The 22,883-nt window shown below is 39.2% G+C and overlaps 1 protein-coding gene across 8 annotated transcripts in view; it reads left to right on the forward strand.

Annotated features, from left to right (window-relative positions):
- Positions 1 to 22,883, forward strand: part of KAT6B (lysine acetyltransferase 6B) — a 174,588-nt gene that overhangs the window by 135,365 nt on the left and 16,340 nt on the right. For all 8 annotated transcript variants that reach the window (XM_019745942.2, XM_074339632.1, XM_019745944.2 and 5 more), the window contains one exon: positions 729 to 822. In XM_019745942.2, the coding sequence (XP_019601501.2) occupies positions 729 to 822 (94 nt within the window). The remainder of the gene's footprint in view (positions 1 to 728; positions 823 to 22,883) is intronic.

Here is a 22,883-nt window from a genome sequence, read left to right on the forward strand (position 1 = left end):
AATTGCAAATTCTTCCTTAACTGTAAGCACTGTTTCCCACCATAGTCTTCCCGTTCTTCCTCTCAGTTTCAGGTTCTTGGTAATATTTTGGCCTCACTTTTGTTTGGAGGCTTTGGGGTTTCTCGTTGCTGTTGTCTCTTTTGTTTCATATTCCTGGTTTGAAATGCAGGTTAATTATTTCTTTTTACTTTGACTTTTTGTTCATAGGAGAAATGTATCGGTGCCAATCTACCCACACACACATACTATTTTAGTTTCACTGGGGCGTTTGCTCAAAGGCAGAAGACAGATTGCTGTTGCGGAGTTGTAAGTTATTTAGCAAGGCAGCCGGCTAAGTCCTAACTTACCCCACTGGGTGACTCTGGACGGTTTTTGTTTTTGTTTTGTTTTTGTTTGTTTTTTTGTCTATCTCCCAAGTTTGAGCAAGGAAAGCATTTCTTCCATACTGTCTGTTCTGTTTCATTTGGCTCATAGTGCCTTGGATCCTTTATTCATATTTTATGGTACCGGCTTTCAAGAATAAAGATGTAATGGTGAGGCATGCCTGGAGTTGATGGCTTGTCGTTAGCTAATGATGTGATTGATTCACAGTAGGATTATTCCGCTTGAACCTCACCTAACACTTTGGCTCACCTTAGTGGACTGTTGTACAAGGACAGTGGCAGGTGTAGAGAATTACCCACTTCAGCAGAGCTCTGACATACTGGATCTGTTTCTCCTTCCCTCAGGAAAAGCTTTGCCAGCAGAAGTATAATGTCTCCTGCATAATGATCATGCCCCAGCACCAAAGGCAAGGATTTGGACGGTTTCTCATTGATTTCAGTAAGTGAAGTGCTTTATTTACTTTCACGATTCAGCAAGCTGATGGCCTGCGAAGGAAAGAGGAACACATAAAACTTTATTTAACCTACCTTGTTGTTTTTATCAATAGATAACGCGTTTTCAATTTATATTTACATAGGTTAGAAAATCTTTCTCAAGTGAAAAATTTACAGCTGCTCACTTATTGTACTCTAGGAAATTGAGACTAGATCTCTCGGCAGTGTCACTAGCTTACAAAGCCATTACCCTGAATGAACCGGCAGAATTGCATTCCATTCCATGGTCTTCATGCTCATTAGCACCAAAAGAGGCAATTATTTGCGATTAAAGCTGAAGAAAGTGTTATTTAAAAGGATTTTCAGCTTTTTAAAATTTTGCCTATAATCTCATACAGTAAAGAGCGGGAAAGGCATATTTCTGTTTAGAAAAATAATTCTTTAGATAGCTTATCCTTTGAGCCTCTCTAGTAGAAATAGCTGTCTTGTTTTGTTAATGTACCTTTTCTATTATGGAAATTATTACAATATTTGTATATAGAGGTTACCCAAGAAATATTTTTTATACACATTTGTATCTTGTGAGTCTCCTCAATTGAAATTGCAATAATATATAAAAGTATGCACAGGATAATGTAAGAAAAACGGTAGTGCTTTTCTCCTTGTTTATATTATATTGGATGTGATAAGGCTACACTTGGAGAATTGATTCAAAATATCCAGATAACATAAAGTCCAGGTATCCCATGATAGTAGTCGTTTCTGACCATGTAAAAATCTGTCACTAGGCATTGTGTGTGTCTTAAGTAGATTGTAGTTTGTCTGATTTTAAACTGAAAGAAGGAAAATTTAGGAAATTGCATAATCTTCATAAGGTACATCAAATGCAAAAACCACAATGTAAATGTACTCAAGGAAAACCATGAAGAATTATGTGGAGTCTAAATCTGTATTATTAGATATTGAAATCTTAACGTCTGGGTGGAATATAACTGTATAGTAGTTTTGGATTGATTTGTGTGATTTATTGACATTGAAGGATATTCTTTTTTGAAGTATTTTTTTTTTATTGGTTATTTTTGTATTTTCAGATAACATTTCTGGTTATTCATTTGTTACCCTAGTCTTATCTATTCTTTTCTGTTCTAGTTATCCCAGGGAGGGCCATCTTACCAAGAGTTCACCATTTTTATTTTAGAGTCGTAGTTGTGATCAGTTCTAAGGGCACATCCAATCTTGTTCTGGAGTTTTTTGTGGCCACCATTCCTAAGTTGTTCATAAATATTAGAATTTCTGGTATGCATGGCAGCCATTTAAGACTTAAATTTTTGATAGTATCTGCATGCCTACAGAATAGGGCCAACTCCTTAGTTCAATGTTCACGGTCTTTCAACATCTAGTTCCAGCCTATGTTACAGACTTTTCCATCTGCTAATCTGTGTTTCCTCCAATATTCTGAAAATGTTACCATGCTTCCATTCTTTGTCTATGCAGTCCCTCCCCTGGAATGACCACTTCTTCCTTCCCCAGCCTCCGTCTTTTCAAGATCCTACCCATTGTGAAGAGCCAGCTCAGCAGCCTTTTTTTTGACCCCAACTCCTGGAGTTTCATCCCAGCGTTCCCTTCTTGGCTCCATATCTCTGTAGTATGGCACTTAGACGTGATTTACCCTGTTGTGCTAATTACTGATGGGTCATACTTCCAATTTACTGTGAACTCCTTGAATACCCTCTTCTTGTATTCAGCAGGGCAATACATTCAGTAACCTACATCAGATATATGTCTGTTGATTTGAATTGAATCTCCAAAGTGATAATAGTTACTGCCTACAATAATTTTCTACCTAAAATTAAAAAGACATTGGTATTTACCAGGTGAATATGCAAGTCTCCAAGTACAGTAGCATCGTATATGTGTGGCGTGATCTGGTGTTGAGGCCTTGTACGTGAGGGAACAACCCAGGAACAATGACATGCCCTTGACGTGCTAAATCTTTATGTCAACTATTTTTATGAAACCTGTACCAGAGTGTGTCCTGTGTTTTTAAATGTGAACTGTGGAACACAACAGAACCTTTCTGGAGGGCTCAAAAGGCCATAAATTAGTGTTTGTCCAGGCAACGCGGGGCTAAGGGGGTCACTAGATTTTCCTGTACCATTGCATCACCCTTACACCATAGTGGGTTAAGGAGTGGGGTGAATGATTTCAATAAAGTTGAAAAGGAATTGGTGTTATTCCTTCAGAGAAGAGGAGACCAGGGGAAGAATTTTGTAACATTCAAAGAAAATCGGAAGTGGTATAAAGCCAGGAAAAATTCAATTTAAAACCAGAAAAATATTTTGGCTCCAAAGGTTTTAAAGAAGATCGAGTAGGCTGCTGAAAAAATTGGTAGCATCTCGTCTTTTGGAGTTACTTAAGGTAATAGTAAGTATCTTTCTAGAGTAATTTAGATCCAGGCTTTTGCTGAAGGAGGAGTTAAACCCCCACGATCGCTCATAATCCTTGTCAGGGCAAAACAGATAACCAGGATTAAAGGTTTTCTAAAATGTGCTGTTTTATTTTAAGGGACCTTTTAATGGTTATATTTATTTTATTTATATTTTGTACATGAGCCTGTGGGTCTTTTGGTCAGGGAATGTATTTTCAGTAATTCAATAAAAGTTGTAATGCAGGAAAATCTTTATTTTTTCTGTAACAACTGCTAGTCGAGGAAGCTGAAACTGCTTGCCTGCTCGCACATTGGATCAGAGACATGAGTGAAGTGTAATGTGTTGTGTGTGTATAAAGCACTGTGAACCCAAGGCTTTGAACACTATTCTCCAGGTCAGTCAAGAGAGGTTGAATGGTTACCCACCATAGCAAACGCTGCCCTGGGAATAAGTAATAAGTTGTCTCTCTCTTCCTAGGACAGTTTGTCTGGGATTTGTCAGAGCAGGGCTTTCCAGGAGGTCATCTGCAGAGCTTGGCCGGAGTGACTAAAGGGCACCAACTCCCAGCCTGCTCGTAGAGCACTTCATCAGTTTTGTGACTTTTTGACCAAAACTAAAGTGGGTAGAGGAATGCATTGACTGTCATGGGCTGAAGTTGATGTCACATCTTTCTCCTGGAGTCTGAGATTCCTTATCTTCCTCAATCAGAAAATGTTAAAGTCTTCCCCATCGCTCTCGCTCTCGCTCTCGCCCTCGCTCTCGCTCTCCAGGGTACTGCTGAATACTGGGGCCTCAGAGTGTCCCTGCCAGGCTATGGCCTGTCCCTGCTCCCAGAGCCACCCAGCAATGCTTTATCCAGCTCACTATTTTTTCCTTTAATTTTGAAATAATTTCAGAGTTAGAGAAAAGTTAAAAAATACCAAGAATTCCCATATAGTCCCCACCCAGATTTCCTCCCAGATGTTAACATTTTATCACATTTGCTTTCTGCTTTATTATTCTCAGTCTCTCTCTCTCTCTCTCTCTCTCTCTCTCTCTCTCTCTGTCTCTCCCCCTCTCCCTCCCTCCCCCCCTCTATCATTTAAGAGGAAAACAAAACAACAAAAGTATGTATGTGTATATTTCTTTTTCTGAATCATGTAAGTATAAATTGCAGACCTGTTGTACCTTTAACCCTAAATATTTCAGTGTTTTTTAAAAACAAAGATGCTCTCATATACAATCACAAATTATCAAAATCAAGAAATTAATGTTGATTCATCACAATTACCTAATATTGTTCAAATTTCAAACTTGCCAGTTTTCACGAATGCCGTTTCTAGGAAAAAAAATATTCCCCAGTTCCAGGAGTGCATAGTAAATTTAGTTATTAATTATTAAATCTCTTGAGTCATCTGGAATAGCAAGTCAGTCATTGGGGGGGTTGTTACTTTGACCTTGTTACCTTGACTTATTTTGTACAGTGTCCCTCAATTTGAGCTGTGTGATGTTTCCTCATGATTAGATTCAAGTCATACATTTTAGGGCAAGAAAACCACAAAAGTGATGCTTGTTAAGATCACATGACAATTTATTTGTTCCATTACTGGCTTAAGGCGGTACCTGCTAGATTTCCTCATCGTAAAATAACCTTTTTCTGTCTGTAATCAGTAAATATCTGGTAAGAAAACGTTGGGATTATCTAAATATCCTGTTTCTCATCCAATTTTCACCTGTCCCTTTTAGCTTTCATTTGTGATTCTTGTCTAAAATAGTTATCACTATGGTAGTTTTCACAAATGGTGATTTTTCTAATCCCATTGTTTCTTCTACTTCTTAGTTGACATTTACTGTAAGGAAGAGCTTTCTTTATTAATTTTTTAATTCAATGATTCATTTATATAATTATAGACTCAATGGATTTTTATTTTATTCTGTGGATTATAACATATTGTTGCTATTATTTATTTTAATGCTCAAATTGTCCCAGACTTATTCAGTGGGAACTGCTTCAAGCTGGCTCCTGTGTCCTTCTGACGTGTCCCGACCTTTGAACACGTCCTTTCTTTCCGATTCATGATGTTCCAGATTCTTCTTGTTCTTTTTCTGTTCTAGACCTAGAATCACCCATTTCTGCTAAGGGCTTTGGTTCTTACTATGGAAAACAATATAGAAAACCAAGACCTGGGTACTTAGATGTGCTTATTGCAACTGAGGTGTCAGCTGCTTCTGGGCCATCTTAGGGGACAAAACCAGGAAAGAATGAATGTGTGTGTGTGTGTGTGTGTGTGTGTGTACATGGGTACATTACCCACCCATCTGTCATGAGTTCATACTGTAGCCTTACATTCCAGGTCACCACCACACGGTTTCATTCTATCCTTCCATGTTTCCGTATTTGTAACTGTCTGCCCTGACAGTGAGAACCTGACTTCTGTTACCCACAGTGTATTTACTTACGTGTTCAACCCTGCAATACACAGTCAATCATTTCAGGATTGCTAACTCATACCACTGTGGAAAACAAACTTCCTAACTAAAGGTTAATGTTTGTGTACAGATGGTCCGTGATGTAACGATGGTTCAACTTACAAATTGTTGACTTGATGGTGGTGTGAGAGCGATAATGCATTTGGTAGAAACCGTGGTTTGAATTTTGATCGTTTCCCGGGCTAGCAGTCAATGCCCTGTAGGATCCTCCCTCATGATGAGGAGCAGAGCCGCAGCTCCCGGTCAGCGACGTGGTCACGAGGCTATACAACCCGTACTTCACAGTGTGCTGTGTGGTCAGCATTTTTTTGGATATTGTGTTCTGAGCATATGTCAGGTAGGCTAGACTAAGCACTGATGTTCAGCAGGTTAGGTGTATTAAGTGTATTTTTGGTTTGCAATATTTTCAATTGATAATGGATTTATTGGGATATAACCCTGTGGTAAGTGCAGGAGCACCTGTATGGTTCTTTATGGCTTTATCCTGAGCGCGTTTAGTCAAAGGACTGTGGTTAAAGGTTACAGGGCAGGGGTTAGTTCTTTTGAATATAACCACCCTTCAGTGTAGCTGTAGTATTCATTTGAAATACAGTTAGGCTTATTTGTTTCTGTTTGTTATCCACTTTAGTTTTTTCTCTATCCTCATTGCCTTTTTTTAAAGAATACGAAACGTTAGCATGATTTTGAAAGTTGAAGCTATATTGAAGGGTACACTCAGAGAAGTGTCGTCCCCTCCACCCACTCTCATTCCCCAGTCTCATTAGTTTCTAGTCTATCCTTCCTCTGTATCTTTTTGTACAAATGAGAATATAGATATGTATTTTCTACAAAAAGGGCAGCATACTATAGTCTTTTACATTTCATTTTTCCCCCCTTAACAATATATCCTGGAAATCACGCCAAACTACTTTATAGAGATCTTATTTTCTTCTCCAGCTGCAGATCCTCCATTGTGTGATTTTCATAGTCTATTCATCTGTTCTCACAGGTATGGGTATATGGGTCGTTTCCCATATTTTATACTTGTGACAGTGCCGTAGTGAGTAGTCCTGGGCACATTTTGACTGGTATATACTTACGTAGCAGTTATAATCGCTCACATATACTTTCAATTGTTTAGGACGCTGCTGGACTGGGCAGTGGGTGAACAGTTAATGAATTGTCTTTTAATTAAGCCTGCAGAGCCAGAAGCCTGCTTGGGGAGCAGGACGCAAAACCCGTTCTCCTCAGCTGACCTAGGAGAAAGCCAGGGAAAGGCAGCTGTAAGTTACAGAACACATTGTGCCAGGTAGTGGCAACGGAGGTTGGCATCATCACTTACTTGAGTGTTTGTGTAAATGCATTTATCCGATTCTAAACTAGATAATGGATGAAAATGAGAAAAGTCACTTTATTCATTTCTTTACCTCTTCATTCAAACTTTGTTGATCGGAGGACCCTAGTCTGCACTCCACTAAACACCCATGACAAAAGGAAGACATAGCTGTTGCTGTGTGATCAAGCTCACTGACAAGTCAGTAGTTGCTGGGCAAGATGTTTGTATAGTACACACTGAGAGCTCCCAGGAAGTGGAAGTGAAGACATTCCAGGGTGAGGGAACCAGTATATTCAAAAGCATGACGACGTTATGGGCCAGTGAGCTGCGCCCTCCACAACTAGATTGAAGACAAAAAGCTGCTGGAGTGGCAGCCGGTTAACTCAGTTGGTTAGAGCGTGAGCTCTCAACAACAAGGTTGCTGGTTCAATTCCCGCATGGGATGGTGGGCTGCGCCCCCTGCAACTAAGATTGAAAACGGTGACTGGACTTGGAGCTAAGCTGTGCCCTCCACAACTAGATTGAAGACAACGACTTGGAGCTGATGGGCCCTGAAAAAACACACTGTTCCCCAATATTCTCCAATAAAAAAAAAGTTAAAAAAACAAACACATGACCATATAAAGAAACACGTTAGATGTTTGGGGTAACTACAAAAGAAACTCCAGGTAGATCAAATGCTTAGCTGTTTAACAAAAAACAAAACATACGCACACACACACACACACACACACACACAATTTAAAAAGTAGAAGAAAGGATATACAATTATTTATCTGATCTTTGGATGATCAAGGACATCTTAAGCATTAAAGCAATGAAAGAAATCACAAAAGAATATACAGATGGATTTGACACAAAATAATATACAGATATAAAAATGTAAGACTTCTGTATAATAAAAAGTATTAATATTTAAAAGCAGACATAATGGGAAAGGTGTTTGCAACCAATGTGCCAGGTAAAGGTTTGACATCTGTAGTATTTGAACAAATAGAAAAGGAAAGGTTTGGTGGTGTTAAAACATAAACCCTAAGAGAAGAATGAGCAGAGGGCATGAACACAGAAAACGCAGAAAAGAAAATTATTGATGGCAGCGACAGTGCTGACGTTTCCTGAGTGCCTGACATTGGCCAGTCACTTTGCTAAGATCCTGAGTCCGCTTTTAACCTCATTCACTCTGTGGGAGAGGAGACTAGAGCCCAGTTACATAAATGATAAATAGCATAGCTTCAACTCGAGTCCAAGCACTTTGACTCTTAGCCACAACCCTCCAATGTCAGTCAAGCACAAACGGCTAATTAAAATGTGAAAAATAAAATTGTTGATGATTTGAAAATGCAAATTCAAATAACAAGATTACAATTTTTTGCCTACCAAATTAGCAAAAACTTTAAAATTTACCCAAGTCTAAGTTGTCGTAGATGGACACTTATATTTACACTGGCGAAAGTATAAATTGTTAGACATTTTCTAGAATTTTGGCAGTATGTGTCAAAAACACTTAACATTCATCCTTGGAAGGAATTTATGCTAAGGAAATCAACATACTCCAATCAATACACATTAATTTCGTACTTAATAAACAACTTTTGTTTTGTATTCTAATTTTTTTTTAAAATAGTGGACTTCCCTTCTCCTTTATCCCCTCCCCCAAGTATAGCAATACAAACTCATAGGAGAAAGTTAGAAAAATATAGACACAATATACCAAGAGAAAATGCAGTCTCCCACAATCCTGTCACTCAAAGAGTTAATGTTTTGTCCTTCAGTGTCGTTATTTACATAGAAAAAGAACTGAGGTAGCCTCAGTATTCAAAGGTAAGAGAGAACCACTCCTCCGGAGAAAATTGTGGTATCTCCATATGATGGAATACTATTAGCCATTAAGAATTATGTTCTGAAGAATTTTTAATAAAATAGGAAAATGCTTATAAATAAGGGGCTTTCAAAATAGTACATATACTATGCTCTCAATGAAAAGAGCATATGCAAAAAAAGGAAGGAAATTCATTTCCAAATTATCTCTAGAATTAGAATTACAGGCAATTTTTATTTTCTTCTTATTCATACTTTTTGCCGTAACCAAAAAGAAAGTTAAGAAGCAAAAGCTGATGAAGGCCTGACCTAGGGTGTTGGCAGTGACTGCACAGAGATGAGTTGTGCAGCAGGGAGAACTAACTCTTCCTGGTTCTTTGTGTGCGCAGTAGATACCGGTGGAATGAATGAATGAACTGAGCTCGGAAAGGTGGTGATTGCAGCTTTGGCCATTTTGCCTTCCCTGTGGTTTTGGACACTTCCAGGCAGCTTTCCATGGAGTTGAGAGCTCAGCAGTGGGAGTCGTGGGCATGCAGTGGTGCTTCAAACCAACGTGAATGAGGATAACTGACAGGGAGTGCAGGGAAACAGGGCTGAAGATGGAGTGCTTGGAATTCCAGCATTTTAAGGGTATGATAGAGGATGAGGAAGTCATCCGGGAAATTGGGAAGGGTCCAGAAGTAGGAAGAGAATCAGGAGAGAATTGTGTCAGGGAAGCCAAGAGGTCAGCATTTCAACAATAGTCGTAATCCTAAAAGCACTTGCTGTGTGTCAGGCACTGACACCTAATTACACACATTAACTCACTTCTCACAGATACCCCAGGAGGTGGGTTACTGTTACCGTCTCCTTTGGGGGGGCACAGAGACGGTAAGAAACTTGTCTAAGATCACCCCCCCTCCCCTGCCCCCAGCCATGTTCAGTGCCTCAGAGAGGAAGGTTAAGATACGATGTAAGAAGTATACTGTGGAAGAACTATGGTTTAAGTGGAATTTAAAGAATTGGATTCAGAAAGCTCCACCATCAAGGTCTGGTTGTTTTCTGTTTTTAAGGTAGAGACTGGAGCATTGGTGGAAAGGAGAGGCGAGCACTGATGGAGAAAGATTGAGAAGAAAACAAAATGTGGTATCCACGTGGGTTGGTTATTACAAATTCAGAAAAGGCATTTGATGAAATTCAGCGTTCTTTCCTAATTTAAAATAATCAGACATAGTAACTAAATTTATAAGAATTCTAAATCTTATGTTAACTTTCTTCTTTGTTTCAGCTTTGGCTTAACCTTGGGGGAACTATAAAGGGTTGATGACAGTTGGGTCCAAAGTCTACAAACTTATATCTATAATTTTTTGAGACTAGTATACAAATGACAAGCTTATCGATTATGTAAACATATTAGGTAACTGTACATTCAGGCATTTTTTAAATTAGTCCCTGTTGTTTGTAAACTTATCACAAAAGTTTGTAAGCAGCATTCTTTGTTTTTTGATTAAAAAAAAATTTCAGTTACAGTTGACATTGTTAATTTCAAATGTATAGCATGTCGCTTCAATATTTATGACTTATAGAGTGATTCCCCCAATAAGTCTTGCACCCACCTGGCGCTATACATAGTTATTACAGTACTAGTGATTATATTCCCGATGCTGTACTTCACATCCTCGTGACTATTACCTAACTGCTAATTTGTGCTTAATCCCACTACCTTTTTCACCCAGCCCTCCAACCCCCCTCCCATCTGGCAACTATCAATTTGTTCTCTGTACCTATGAGTCTGTTTCTGTTTTGTTTGTTAGTGTACTTTGTTTTGTTTTGTTTTGTTTTTGAAAATTCTCTCTAGTAGTTATTTTTTTTTTGGGGGGGGGGAGGGGAACAGGGCTTTATTGGGGACCAGTGTGTACTTCCAGGACTTTTTTCCAAGTCAAGTTGTTTGTCCTTTCAATCTTAGTTGTTCAATCTTAGTTGTGGAGGGTGTAGCTCAGCTCCAGGTGCAGTTGCCGTTGCTAGTTGCAGGGGGCGCAGTGCACCATCCCTTGTGAGAGTTGAACCGGCAGCCTTGTGGTTGAGAGCACACGTTCCAACCAACTGAGCCATCCGGGAGCTCAGCGGCAGCTCAGCTCAAGGTGCCGTGTTCAATCTTATTTGCAGGGCCAGAGGCCACCATCCCTTGTGGGAGTTGAGGAATCGAACTGTCAACCTTGTGGTAGGGAGCCCACTGGCCCATGTGGGAATCGAACCGGCAGCCTTCAGCATTAGGAGCATAGAGCTCCAACCGCCTGAGCCACTGGGCTGGCCCTAGTCCTTATCTCTTTAAATAGCTTTTCAGTCCCTTGCTCTCTCCTCCTTCTGGTATCCCAATGATGCGAATGTTGTTATGCTTGATGTCGTTCCAGAGGTTCCTTAAACTATCCTTTTTTTTTTTCTTTTTGCTGTTCTGATTGGGTGTTTTCTGGTACGTGGTCTTCCAAATCTCTGATTTGATCTTCTGCTTCTTAATCTGATGTTGATTCCATCCAATGTATTCTTTATTTCAGTTATTGTATTCATTTCTGACTGGTTCTTTTTAAAGCAGCGTTAGTTCTTGGCTTTCTTTTTTCAGTACTAAAATATTGTTCAGTGTCTCAGGGTTGTCTTTCACGGAACAGAACTGTAACTAGAGGAAGTAGGAATGATTGAATGAATTAGGCACTCATTTCAGGAGATTCCCTTTGCAGACATTTTCTATGATCTTACATGTTAGGGGTGGTTTCACCTTGGCTTTCATGAGGTCTGTATATTTAAAAACTGATTCTGTTATTAGTGTGTGCTGCTAAAAGATGGGTGCAGATGAGCCAGTTTTGTGCCTGCAAGTTGTGAACTTGGTCATGTCATAAGTGTGGTTAGCAGTGTCCTTCCATTTATTTTCTTTTCTTAAAAATGACACATACTCACACCCGGATTTAAGAAAAGTAAGAAATACAGTAAATTTAAGGAAAGATGCTTCTGGATACAATTTTGTGTCCTAGTTCCTTTCTCACTGAGAATTAACTGGTGTAACTTTCCACGCCTTCATTCTTTTCTTCTTCTGGTTCTAAAGATGAATTTAATGTCTTTCCTGTAGCCTCTTTGTAGCTCTGACTGGTTTCTTGAGGAAGCACCACTTAGGAAGAGAAAGCATCTTCTCTCTGGTTTCCTGCTCCTCCTTCTCTGTCCTTTCTCGGTCCATCAAGCAGAATTAGAAAGGAAGCCACATACTTCATCTCTCCCTAGAAGCGTATAATGTTGAGAGGCTAATCGTGTCCAATCTTTCAAAGAGAAAACTTTCCCCAGCTACTGGCTAAAATGATGATATCTGTGATACCTAATACAGGAATATACTTCACAGTGGGTCAGGTTGCCACCTAGCAACTTCCAGTTTTTTTGCTTGTTTGTTCGTTTTGTTTGTTTTAAGGAGGGTGCAGCTCACAGTGGCCCATGCAGGGATCGAACTGGCAACCTTGATGCTATTAGCACCACGCTCTAACCAACTGAGCTAACCGGCTGCCCCAGCAACTTCCAGTTTTAACAGCTTCTTTTCAATAGACTACTTGAAAAGAGCTTCCACTTTACAGACTTCTCAAAACACAATTTAAGTAAAACTTAGGAATATTTTTAAGCAGAGATTTAGAGTGGTTTTATCCTACCTGCAAATTGTTGTTGTTGTTTTTTAAATAAATTTCTGATACTGACTGGCCTATCTGCTGTTGAAAGTAGGAGTTTTAATTTAAGAATTGGATTGGTTGGGTTCCAGTAAGCCATGTTTTTCCTATTGGAAAACGCTAAGCAACCAAGACTGTGAGGACTCGTAGCTCCTCTCAGAGGGCTAGTTGAGTATATTATCAGGGTAAGCAGATTCTCCCCAGGAGCTGAGTCCCAGGTGAGACCCTCCCCACTTCTCTAGCAGGGTCTCTGGGCATCTCTGCCCTGTGGTGCCTGACTTCGGGCTGCACTTCCTGGTGAGTGCCTCGCGTGGGTACAGATGGGCAGAGAACCCCAGGCTGGCCAGAACCCTGGTGCCTGTCACCCTGAGCAGCCCCGCCCTCTTACTCCAGCAGGACATGTGAATTCTGTCCTATTTATCATGGAGTGCTCACGTGGGTCGTACACTCTCTCTTGGGGGTGGGGGGCTGCAGGATCAACATTTCCCCACTTATGAGCCCCACAAGCCAAGCCTCAAAGGTGCGTTTTGAGGGTTTGTGACAGTGTCTCTTAGGGACACACTGTGTGACTGAAACATTGACTCCCTGTGAGGAGTTACGCAAATAGAAGGAGCTATAAATTTAACATGTGATATTTACCTACTTACGCAATTTTTATTTAATAGTTTTCTCTTGTTGGCACTAATCATAAAAAATGCTCTAGGCTGAGCAAGTACAAAGTCATTTAGAAAGATGCGTATGTCTTTTGTATGTTTAGTGTCCATCTGCTTGACCAAGAGTGAGCTTCATTGGGTAGAGACTTTGTTCTCTGTTTCAGTCTCACTTCCCTGCCTGGAAGTGCCTGGCACTTAGTAGGTTCTTATTATTTATTGAACAAATGTTAAATGAATTAACATGGAAAGAGCTTTCTTAATGTACTTTCCCTTCTCACGTGTGTTTCTTAGGAAACAAGAATTTTGTGTTAGAACATAATCAGTCAGGTGATGCCAGGTGTACCTGCCTTCTTTTAAGGTCTGGCATTTTTGTTCAAGTGCAGCCTCTATCTTAGGATCATTTAAGTTGCATCAGAAAGAAGATTATCATTATCTACTACAAACCTTGGGCAGAGAAAGGAGAGCTGTGACAAAATTCACATTTACACATAGTTGGTTGAAGAGACACTTCTCTTTTCCTTCCTTTTACCAGGTAATTCATTTCTTCATGCATTTATTTTGGAAGGAAAATTCTAACTTTAGTCTTAAGAAACTGCCAAGAAAGCTCCACTCTTTGCATAGCTTTCCCAGCAGCTCTTCTCCCTGGGTGAGCTCAGGCAAGGCAGTCATTAAAGAATAATCAGTCACGCTTTTGAAATAGTGCTCGAGTCCTTCAAAGCCTTTTCTAAGATAGGAACTGCCACCCCCAGCTCCACCGTGACACTTGTTGGACGATAAGACCAGCAGCTGTATCCTCAGACTTTTGCTGCATTTTGGAAGACATGTTTTGACCTGTGTAATCAAGTATAATAATGACATATTTTAATAGAATTCTAGTTTATAATAAGGAAAATGGTTATTTTTTTATTATAATGTTAATAAGAAATAGTAATGCTGATATTATATGTTGTACTAAAAGCTTTTGTCGTGACTGTTTTATTACATTGAGCTGAAGCATATATTTTAATATGATAGAGATAACATCAAGGTTGAAAATGGAGCTCTCAGTGATTTATTCAGAGATTGACTGTTACTGAGTGCATTGAAATAAATTGCATGAGGCAGTGCAGCTAACGATTTATTTATGTATCTTTTTTTAACTAAGCTTGTCATAAATAAGTGCAAATAAATAACGCTTATAGAATAGTTTGTATTCATTGCTTCAATGAAAACACTGTAAATATGAAACATACGGTCTGCAGCTACTGTTTTGCCTTACATAGCTCAGAATTTTTTCCAGTTTTGGCGTGCAGGTGGATTTTGTTTTTTACAAACCTTTGTCTGTTTGGATTTCTAACATTGACCAGCATTCATAGTGAGTCATTTTGAAACCCTCTACTGGGCAGATTCCATTCTGTTAATTAGTATGAGAAAACCTGATGGAACCTTAGCGATGCTTGTTCTCTGCTGAAGTCCAAGCCATGAGCACGGTGCCGGCACAGAGTGGGTGGGCCCGAAAAAGGGTTGTTGAGGGAGTAAATAAGTAAACGAGTGCCGCATCTAGTCAGTCCTCTTCTCTGCATCACTGACACCCACCAGATTCATCCCAACTAGCTTATGGCAGAATTGGTGCTAGATCTCAGATCTCCTCTTAGCCTTTGTTTTTTTCACTCATTGATTTCTTCGTCCCTTCCTTCAGCAAACATGCTTTACACAGAGTGTGCCAGGGTCAGCCTAGGGGATGAGACCATAAGGATAAATGATCCAGCCCTTGCCCACGGAGTAGTGGGTGGTCAGCCACACACAGGTTGCATCCCAGCCAGGCAAGGCGCCTGTGACGGGTGCACACTGGCTCGCCAGTACACAGGAGAAAATGCTTCCAACTCTCCTTTCCATTTGTCCAGTTAGATATATGCAAAGGAAGCGTTTCTCTGTTATCAAAACAAGATCAAGAGAGGTTTTATTCTGATTGGTTGAAATTAGTGCTATACCTGGTTTGGGTTTCAAGGGAATTATTCCCTTTACACATATTTTCCAGCTTATTATAGAGACATTATGTTTAAAGTAGAACATGCTAAGATAAAAATTTCCTCTCATGATGGTATTTCTGAACAATACATTTATCATTTCAGCTAGTTGTAAGGTAGTTTTTTTTCCATTAATTTGTTTGGGTAAAGCAAAAGATTTTCTTTCATTTGTTTACAATTCTGCTAGGAAGATACTAATTAGATATTTTTTTCTCCCCCATAAGTTTGTGGTCAACATGTTTTTACTCTAATGTTAGTGTTACATTTTCATGTTCACCAATATAAAAACCTCTGTTTTATAATTATTTATATTGAATCCTGCTATGGATTAACATCATAGAGGAGCTCAGTTTTTTCACCAAAGTTGTTTTTTAAGTTAATGTTAATAGAATGCTTAAAATAGTTGAGTGGATTAAAAGTCATTCAGTTATGCATGTAACCATCTGTCCGTATTGAAAAAAATATGCAGTGTGATTATACAGTAGAAGATTTTGAAAAAAAGTTGCTGAAATCTTGAGAAAATCTAATACAGGTAGACCTTACTTTATACGATATGTTTGCATGTATCCTTTTTGGGGGGAAATCGAATCATCATTTAAAATGAAGTAGAGAATTTGTTCTGTAAAAAGAAGTGGTGTTTTTCGTACTAGACAACAAAGAGTCAAAAATTATTAAGGTCTTGTCTGATGGACTCGGGATTCAACTTAAAGAGGCTCTTACTGGACAATAAACATAATAATAAGATAACAGTTGCAATTGATTGAAACTCATCAAATGTTTAAACTTGTATGTTCAGAATGATATTTAAAAACAACTTTAGAGGTTGACAGGAACCAGTTCATTATTTTAAAAACTGGTAAATAAAGCACTGAACTTACCTTTCCTGAATGGGCTGTACTACTAGGTAATCAAGTAATAAATGAGGGGAAGCATCTTTTTATAAATATATTCCAGCTAACAAATGAAATGAAAATGATAGAATTAAAACGTCACCATTTTTCAATTCCGCCAATAAATTAATGGATCTAGACATTGAACATCAACAGCAGCAAACATTGCAAAAAGGGGGACAACCAAAATTTAGTGCTTCTAATGAAGGAACATACCACCACCTGTAGTCTTGCCAAAGAATGAAACCCAAGTTTGTTCAAGTCTCTGGATCCAGCTGCTATTTTGCAGGAACACAGACAGAAAAGAGTAGCAAACTATTGCATTGCAAGTATGCAATCAGCAAAATTTAGAGTGCGGAAACACTACAGGTCCAATGGCCCCCATTCGTCCACAGATGAATTATAATGAAAAGGAAGGGGTGGAGGGGGGAAAACCCATAGGTTCAAAGAAACTTAAATGATATACTCATATACTATGGTGCCAGGGATATTTTGGTGATAAAAGTCAGGATAGTAGTTACTTATGAGAGAGAAAGGAGGGGAGATTAGGATGGGACAAATGGAAGGTTTTTGGGGTAGCTGGCAAACTTTTATGTCTTGATTGGGTGGGTGATGGTTATAAGGTAGTTGCCTTACAATAATCCATTAAGCTGTGTGTTTGTTTAGTTTTCTGTATCTGATTTTTTTTGTTTGTTTCTTGGTGCTTTTTTTGTGTGAAGAAAATGATGGTCTTAGAATGGGAAGTCATAGCCTATGGTATCTGACTCAGGTTTGATTTTTATAACTCTTAAAACTGGAAAATTTTGTAATTTATTGGTGGCATTATATTAGTGGGTATTTTTTTAAAAGAGAGCTACAGTGTTTCACCTTTACTGCTTTAAAATCAAAATGTCGGTACATAGGTATTTGGTACATTGGCATCAACTCCATGTCAGACTTTGCAGAACCGACTGTGTGTGAAGGAAGTATACTGAAATTTATAGAATCCTGTACTCTTAGGTGTTGAGTCTAGCCTATTAGAGAACAGCATCCCTGTAAATTATGCTTCCATTCCTAAACCTAGAGAAACACTGAAGGGTTGTATGTTAACAGAATCGTGATAAAACAGGATTCGGACAAGGAATGGTCATGCAGAATAGGGGTGGACTGAAGAGAAAATATGGAACAGAGAGGCCAAAGAGATAAAGAAGAGACACTGCACTATTGGAACTTTTCTTGTTCATTTTCTGTTTCTTCCTTTTTTCCCCTCCCTCCCTTTCCTTCCTTCTTTGTTTTAAAAGATCCAAAATGAGGGAAAGCAATACTAGCAGACACTGTAAGGGTAGGAAATTGCCCTTTCTTTCTCTTAGAATGCTGGGTGTTCTGCAATTCTAATACTTGCAGCAGACTTTTAGGCACTAGAAACAGTGCTTACAGAAGAAAAAAAATATTAAAAGTTAAATTTTAAGATGGAAAGAAAAAGGCTAGAATATCTTAGAATGTGCTGAAACGAGGTTCTGCTGATTATTTATTGCAAAACAGGCTTCCTTCTTAAAAAGATGATTCTCTGTTCGTAAATTAGAAGTCCTGCCCTGTGGTTTGCCCAGAGTTGGAGCTTTTCCCCATGAATATAAGGAAGTTTAATGAGATTTTATTTTTTTCCTACCAAAGCAGAAGATATGTCTGAGCACTCCGACAGCCTTCTACCCTCGCAGCTTTTCAGTCGCATCCAGTTAAAAACTTGCAGGCCAAAATGAATGTTTTTAGAGAGGAAATAAAATGAATGACGCTTGTGAACTTGTTTTCAATGTTGTTTATTTAACAAATAATTTAGATAAATCTTTCCTGAAGAAGAAGAGAACTCATCAGTTTCCATTAATCGTCTGGAGCTTCTCAGAGGATTACTTTGAAATAGCTCCCTGCCAACTTTTCATAAATTAAGCATAAACTTTCTTTGACCTCATCACACATAATTAAATAGCTGTTGAAGGGTTAAAACCAACTAAAAAGCGATTCTGTATCTCCCTCCTCATTCTCCTGCAAAATTATACAGGAAGTTCCTTTTGGTTCTCAAGCGGGGTAATTACAAGAGACAGTTACATAATTTACAGTTTCACTCTGTCCATAATCACCCACTTCCACCTAGTTGTATAGACCCCCAGAAGTATCTGCGTTGTACTTTGATTTGTAAATGATGATTGCAGTGTGATTGACTGCATGTGGCATATTGAATTGATTCTTAAAAAATGAACTTTAGCTGTTACCATGTCAATTTGAGTTCCTGTTATTTACGTAGTTTGTGGTTCTTGTGTTCAGCAGTTACGTACTAGTTAACAAATTAAACTCCCAGAGCTTTTTTTCCTTATTAAATTTGGAAAATGGAGCATCTGCATACAGCCTAACTAGAAAAGTGCCTAGAACTATTGAACACACTACTAAGACATGCCAGTCCTTTGAAAGTTGAATGGAGATTCTTTGATGAACAGTGACCACACAGTGTAAAGGCTCACGGGGATAATTAATATATTGTGGCAAGAGCCGTGTTAATATTAATGTGTTGTTACTGAGCTCTCAACTCTTAAGTATTGCCAGGGAACCTATCTAAACAGCAGACTTCGAGAAAGAAACCACCTATACTAACTGAAGGGGTAATAATTGGTATCTTTAATACTGCTAGTTTTGATATTTCAGGTTTTTGTTTTTCCAATGGCTAACATCTAACTGTAGCCAGTTTGGACTTTAACATTCCTATAGGATTAAAGGCCAGATACATGATATCAGTTCCATTGGGAAATCAGCTAGTCACTTAATTGAACACCTCATTTCACCCCGCCTACACCCCCAGCATGTGCTACACGTCTGTCCGTACATCAGTTACTGGGCTCATCAGTAGCCCTGTGGGGATAAAGCATTTATTGCCAGAGGCTTTTTACCTCCAATCCTGCTTGACAGCTTATGGGAGATAAATAAAAAATAAGTGAAAAGAGAAGTTTGCGATTTCTGTACACCAGCGGAATAGGACTGTTTGTCTAGATGACCTGAGGATAACTAGAGATAGTTTCTGTACCTTATGTTTTCAATATTAGTTGATCAATCTGATTGGGTGAAGAGGCTGTGCTTTGATTTTAGAAAGTTATCTCAAAGACTGACAAATTCCCTTTAGAAATATACCTTGCAAACAAAGAAATATTTTAGAGCTTTGTGTTCCCACTTTTTTCTTCAGTCTTGCTGCGTAAAAGCTCATCACCCAGAATGGGAATTACAACATACTTTGTCCTGTTTTTGAAAATTATAGCACACACACGCACACAATATTTTAGGGGGGTTGTGGGAGACCTAATTGAAAGGCGAGTTGCTCATCTAACCATCCTGCCTCCCAAAGCTTGATTCTGAAATAGTGGCAGTGTCCATGCTGATGGAAACACTCCCACTCATCCTGCTGGCCAGGATTGGGCCAGGTGACTAGATATTAGAATGAACTATCTCAGCTGCCCCCACAGAACCTCAGACCTATTAAAGTGGGCAAAAGAAACTCCAGTTTTTGCTTTTAGTAGTTTATTTAAGGAAAAGGTCAATTGTAATGTTTTAGCAATAGGAAAAGGGTCTTAACAGGTAAAGTAAGAGCACAGTTAATTGCTTGGAGCCCATGGCTTACTTGAAGTGTGTATGTGTTTAATGCATTATTTAAAATTTTATAACTTTCCAGTGGTAAATTCTTATTACCAGGATTTTATAACTTAAATCTGAAATTTTATCGAGGTTTCAACTTGGAAGAATTAAAGTAGTTTCTGAAATACTTTTGTCAGATTGAATCTCCATTATGGACTTTTGCCTATTTATAAAAGAGAGGAAATCATTGTCAAATACCAAATTACTTCATCTTTAAAAAATTGTTTTTAGTATATTTGTTTTTCCTAAAGTTTTCCAGAATTTAAAAGTTGTTTGAACTGTGCAAAATCAAAACAGGTCAAAGAGGAGGGCATTATTCTGACATACATTTCTAATTTCTGTCACTTCAAAGGCTGTGGTAGTGGGACTTTACATTACCTAATTGGAAGTGCCTCTGAGTGACAATCAGACCTTTACTTAGATTTATAACAGGCAGTGGACTTCATGAAGAATCTGGTTATTTCCCAAATATATTTAAGGAAAGATATTTTTTAAAATCCTTGCCTTCCCCAAATGATTTTAGTTTGAGTATAAGTGCTGTCGACAAAGTATAACATCTCTTATTCCATCATCATTTTGTCCCTGTCAGAGGTGGCTCATTTTTCTAACAAGAAAATTGAGAAACCAAATCTATTTCATACCTGGTCATCTTCTTAGAAAAATTATATTCCTCTAATACTCCAGACCAGGACCTCGCTGGTATGGTGACATGCCACACATAAACAAATATTCCTCAGTTAAATGTTTAAATAAATGAAACTTCTGTGAAGTTTAATACAGAGCTCTCTTCACCGAGTAACCGTCTCTTCCCTGGCCTCAACTCTTAGCTATCTCCATTTCCCTCGAGAATTTATCTTCTCCTGGATCTCTCATTAGGTACCACTGCTACCACCATAGCCCTTTGGCGTGGCAGAAATGGAGAAGTGGGATTGGTGTTGTACCCCCATTTAACATTCTGGCCAAGGTAGAGTCCCTAAGACCCTATGCTTGATATAACCCGTAATACGTCTGAGTCTAGACCGGCCTGAAATAGGTAAGAGTTGAGATTATGTGGGATACCCATGGTTTTTTAAAAGCCCCTACGTAATTCTAATGTGCAGCCAGGATTGAGAACCATTGGGCTAGACTAGAGGATAGAAAAAGGAGAACTAAAGAGGCCTTCTCAAGGAATTACAGCATCTGTTATAAAAATACCACTGACTCGTTGTTGGCCTGTGGCTGCCTCACAGGGGTCTGTCTCTGGCCCTGGTCACCGCCACGCCAGGAGGAGCTCATTCACAGATGTTGCAGAGGGAGGAGGGTCCCCATTCCCACCCCCTGAGACCCTATCTGTGAATTCATTTTTGTGAGTTCATAAGAGCACCTACCTTTTCGCTGGGTGACTGACACACAGAAAAACCAGCCCCTTCAAGGGAGTCCACACCCACTCAGAACCATGGAACTCATCTGGTAAATTCTGGCACGGTCTGTAGGTTTGTGCACACACATGCATCCTACCAGCAGGGCAGCCATCCCCCTACCGTGCACGTTCCATTCCAGGGAGTGGAAAGAACTCCATTCCTCTCCCCAGTAGACTTGGGGGTTGGTGAGGATTCAGTAAGAAAGATCAGTGGCCCCTCTGCGTAAGTAAGGAAGAGCTCAGCATTGGAGCAGTCTGCTGAGGAGCTCGTGGGGTCTTTGAGAAGGAAGATATTTAAAAAGACTGGTATGTGACCCAGGGCAGCCAGCCTTCCTTCCCCAAAGAAACCTAAGCCCAGGGTGTCACTGGCTCAGGCCATTTTCCCAGGGACACACTTGGTCTTCTAGAATATATGTGTCTTTGTTTCATCTGTCCTGGGACTGTTTCTGGGTTCTGCTGACGCCCTTAAACAGTCATTGTTGTGGTTTGACTGGCTTGCTGTTTCCTGAGGGTAATCCTTGAAGTGAAAGATTTAAGGGCTAAAGGGAATTTGGGGGGCATAGAACTGTGCTTGCTGGGAACTTTCAGTCGCCAGTTTCCTGGGATCATTCCTGAAGCACAATATATAGATTTATTTGTCCTGGCTTCTTTCTTTAATTATATTTGGGTGGTTAGCTGGGGGTGAGGAGGGTCAGGGATGGGGAGAACTTCTGTCTGAGGCAGTGGAGTGAATGGAGTGGTTTTCAGGCTCCTCAGGTAAAAATAGGAAAAGAAAGGTAGCTCTTCTCAGTCAGACTCTACAGTCTGTCTCCTTCCTTCTGTCCAAATTTTATTTCTTCCCCGTACGTAAGATACCTAGTCACCCACGTAACATGCTAACTAATACCGTGTTTCCCGAAGATAAGACCAGGTCTTATATTCATTTTTGCTCTAAAAGATGCATTAGGGCTTATGTTCAGGGGATGTCATCTTGAAAAATCATGCTAGGACTTATTTTCCAGTTAGGTCTTATTTTGGGGGAAACACAGTAGTAATAGCTAACACTACCTAGGGTTTCTGTAATATGCAAAGCACTATCTATGCTTTGTATTAATTCGTTTAATTCTTATAACAACCCTAAGCAACAGTTATGATAATTCTCCATGTTGTATGAATGGATCTGAATCACAGAGGTTAAATAACTTGCCCAAAGTCACACAGCTGGTACATGGTGGACCCTGGATTCCATTACAAGCAGTCTGGCTCTAGAACCCTTGCACTTAATCAAGTTGTAATGCCTCTCAGGATCTGTCATACTGTATTCAGTAAATGCCATATTGCGTTAAAGTACCTGTGGCCTTGTTGCCCAACTTTCAGAAGTTCTTCTCATCTTTTATTTAATGCAGATGGTCTCAAAGATTGGTCCATGGACCTCTGAGGATCCCGTGAGCTCCTTTCACGGAATCTGCAAGGTCACAACTGTTTTCAAAGTAATACTAAGATATTCTTAGTCCTTTTCACTCTCATTCTCTCATGAGTGTGCAGTGGAATTTTCAGGAAATTTCATGACCTGTGATATCACAACAGACTAAATACCAAAGCAGATGAGAGAATCTAGCTGTTTTCTTTTAAGCCAGCTATTGAAGAGATTGCAAAACTGTGAAACAGTGCTATCCTTCCTGCTATTCTTTTTGTATTGTAGAAATTGTAATTTTTTCATAAAAATTATGTTGACACATAATGGGTCATTGGGTTTTTAATGAATTAATAAATATTTGTCAAATT

The sequence above is a fragment of the Rhinolophus sinicus genome, linkage group LG07 (assembly GCF_036562045.2).
Source record: "Rhinolophus sinicus isolate RSC01 linkage group LG07, ASM3656204v1, whole genome shotgun sequence".
NCBI classification, from domain to species: Eukaryota; Metazoa; Chordata; class Mammalia; order Chiroptera; family Rhinolophidae; genus Rhinolophus; species Rhinolophus sinicus.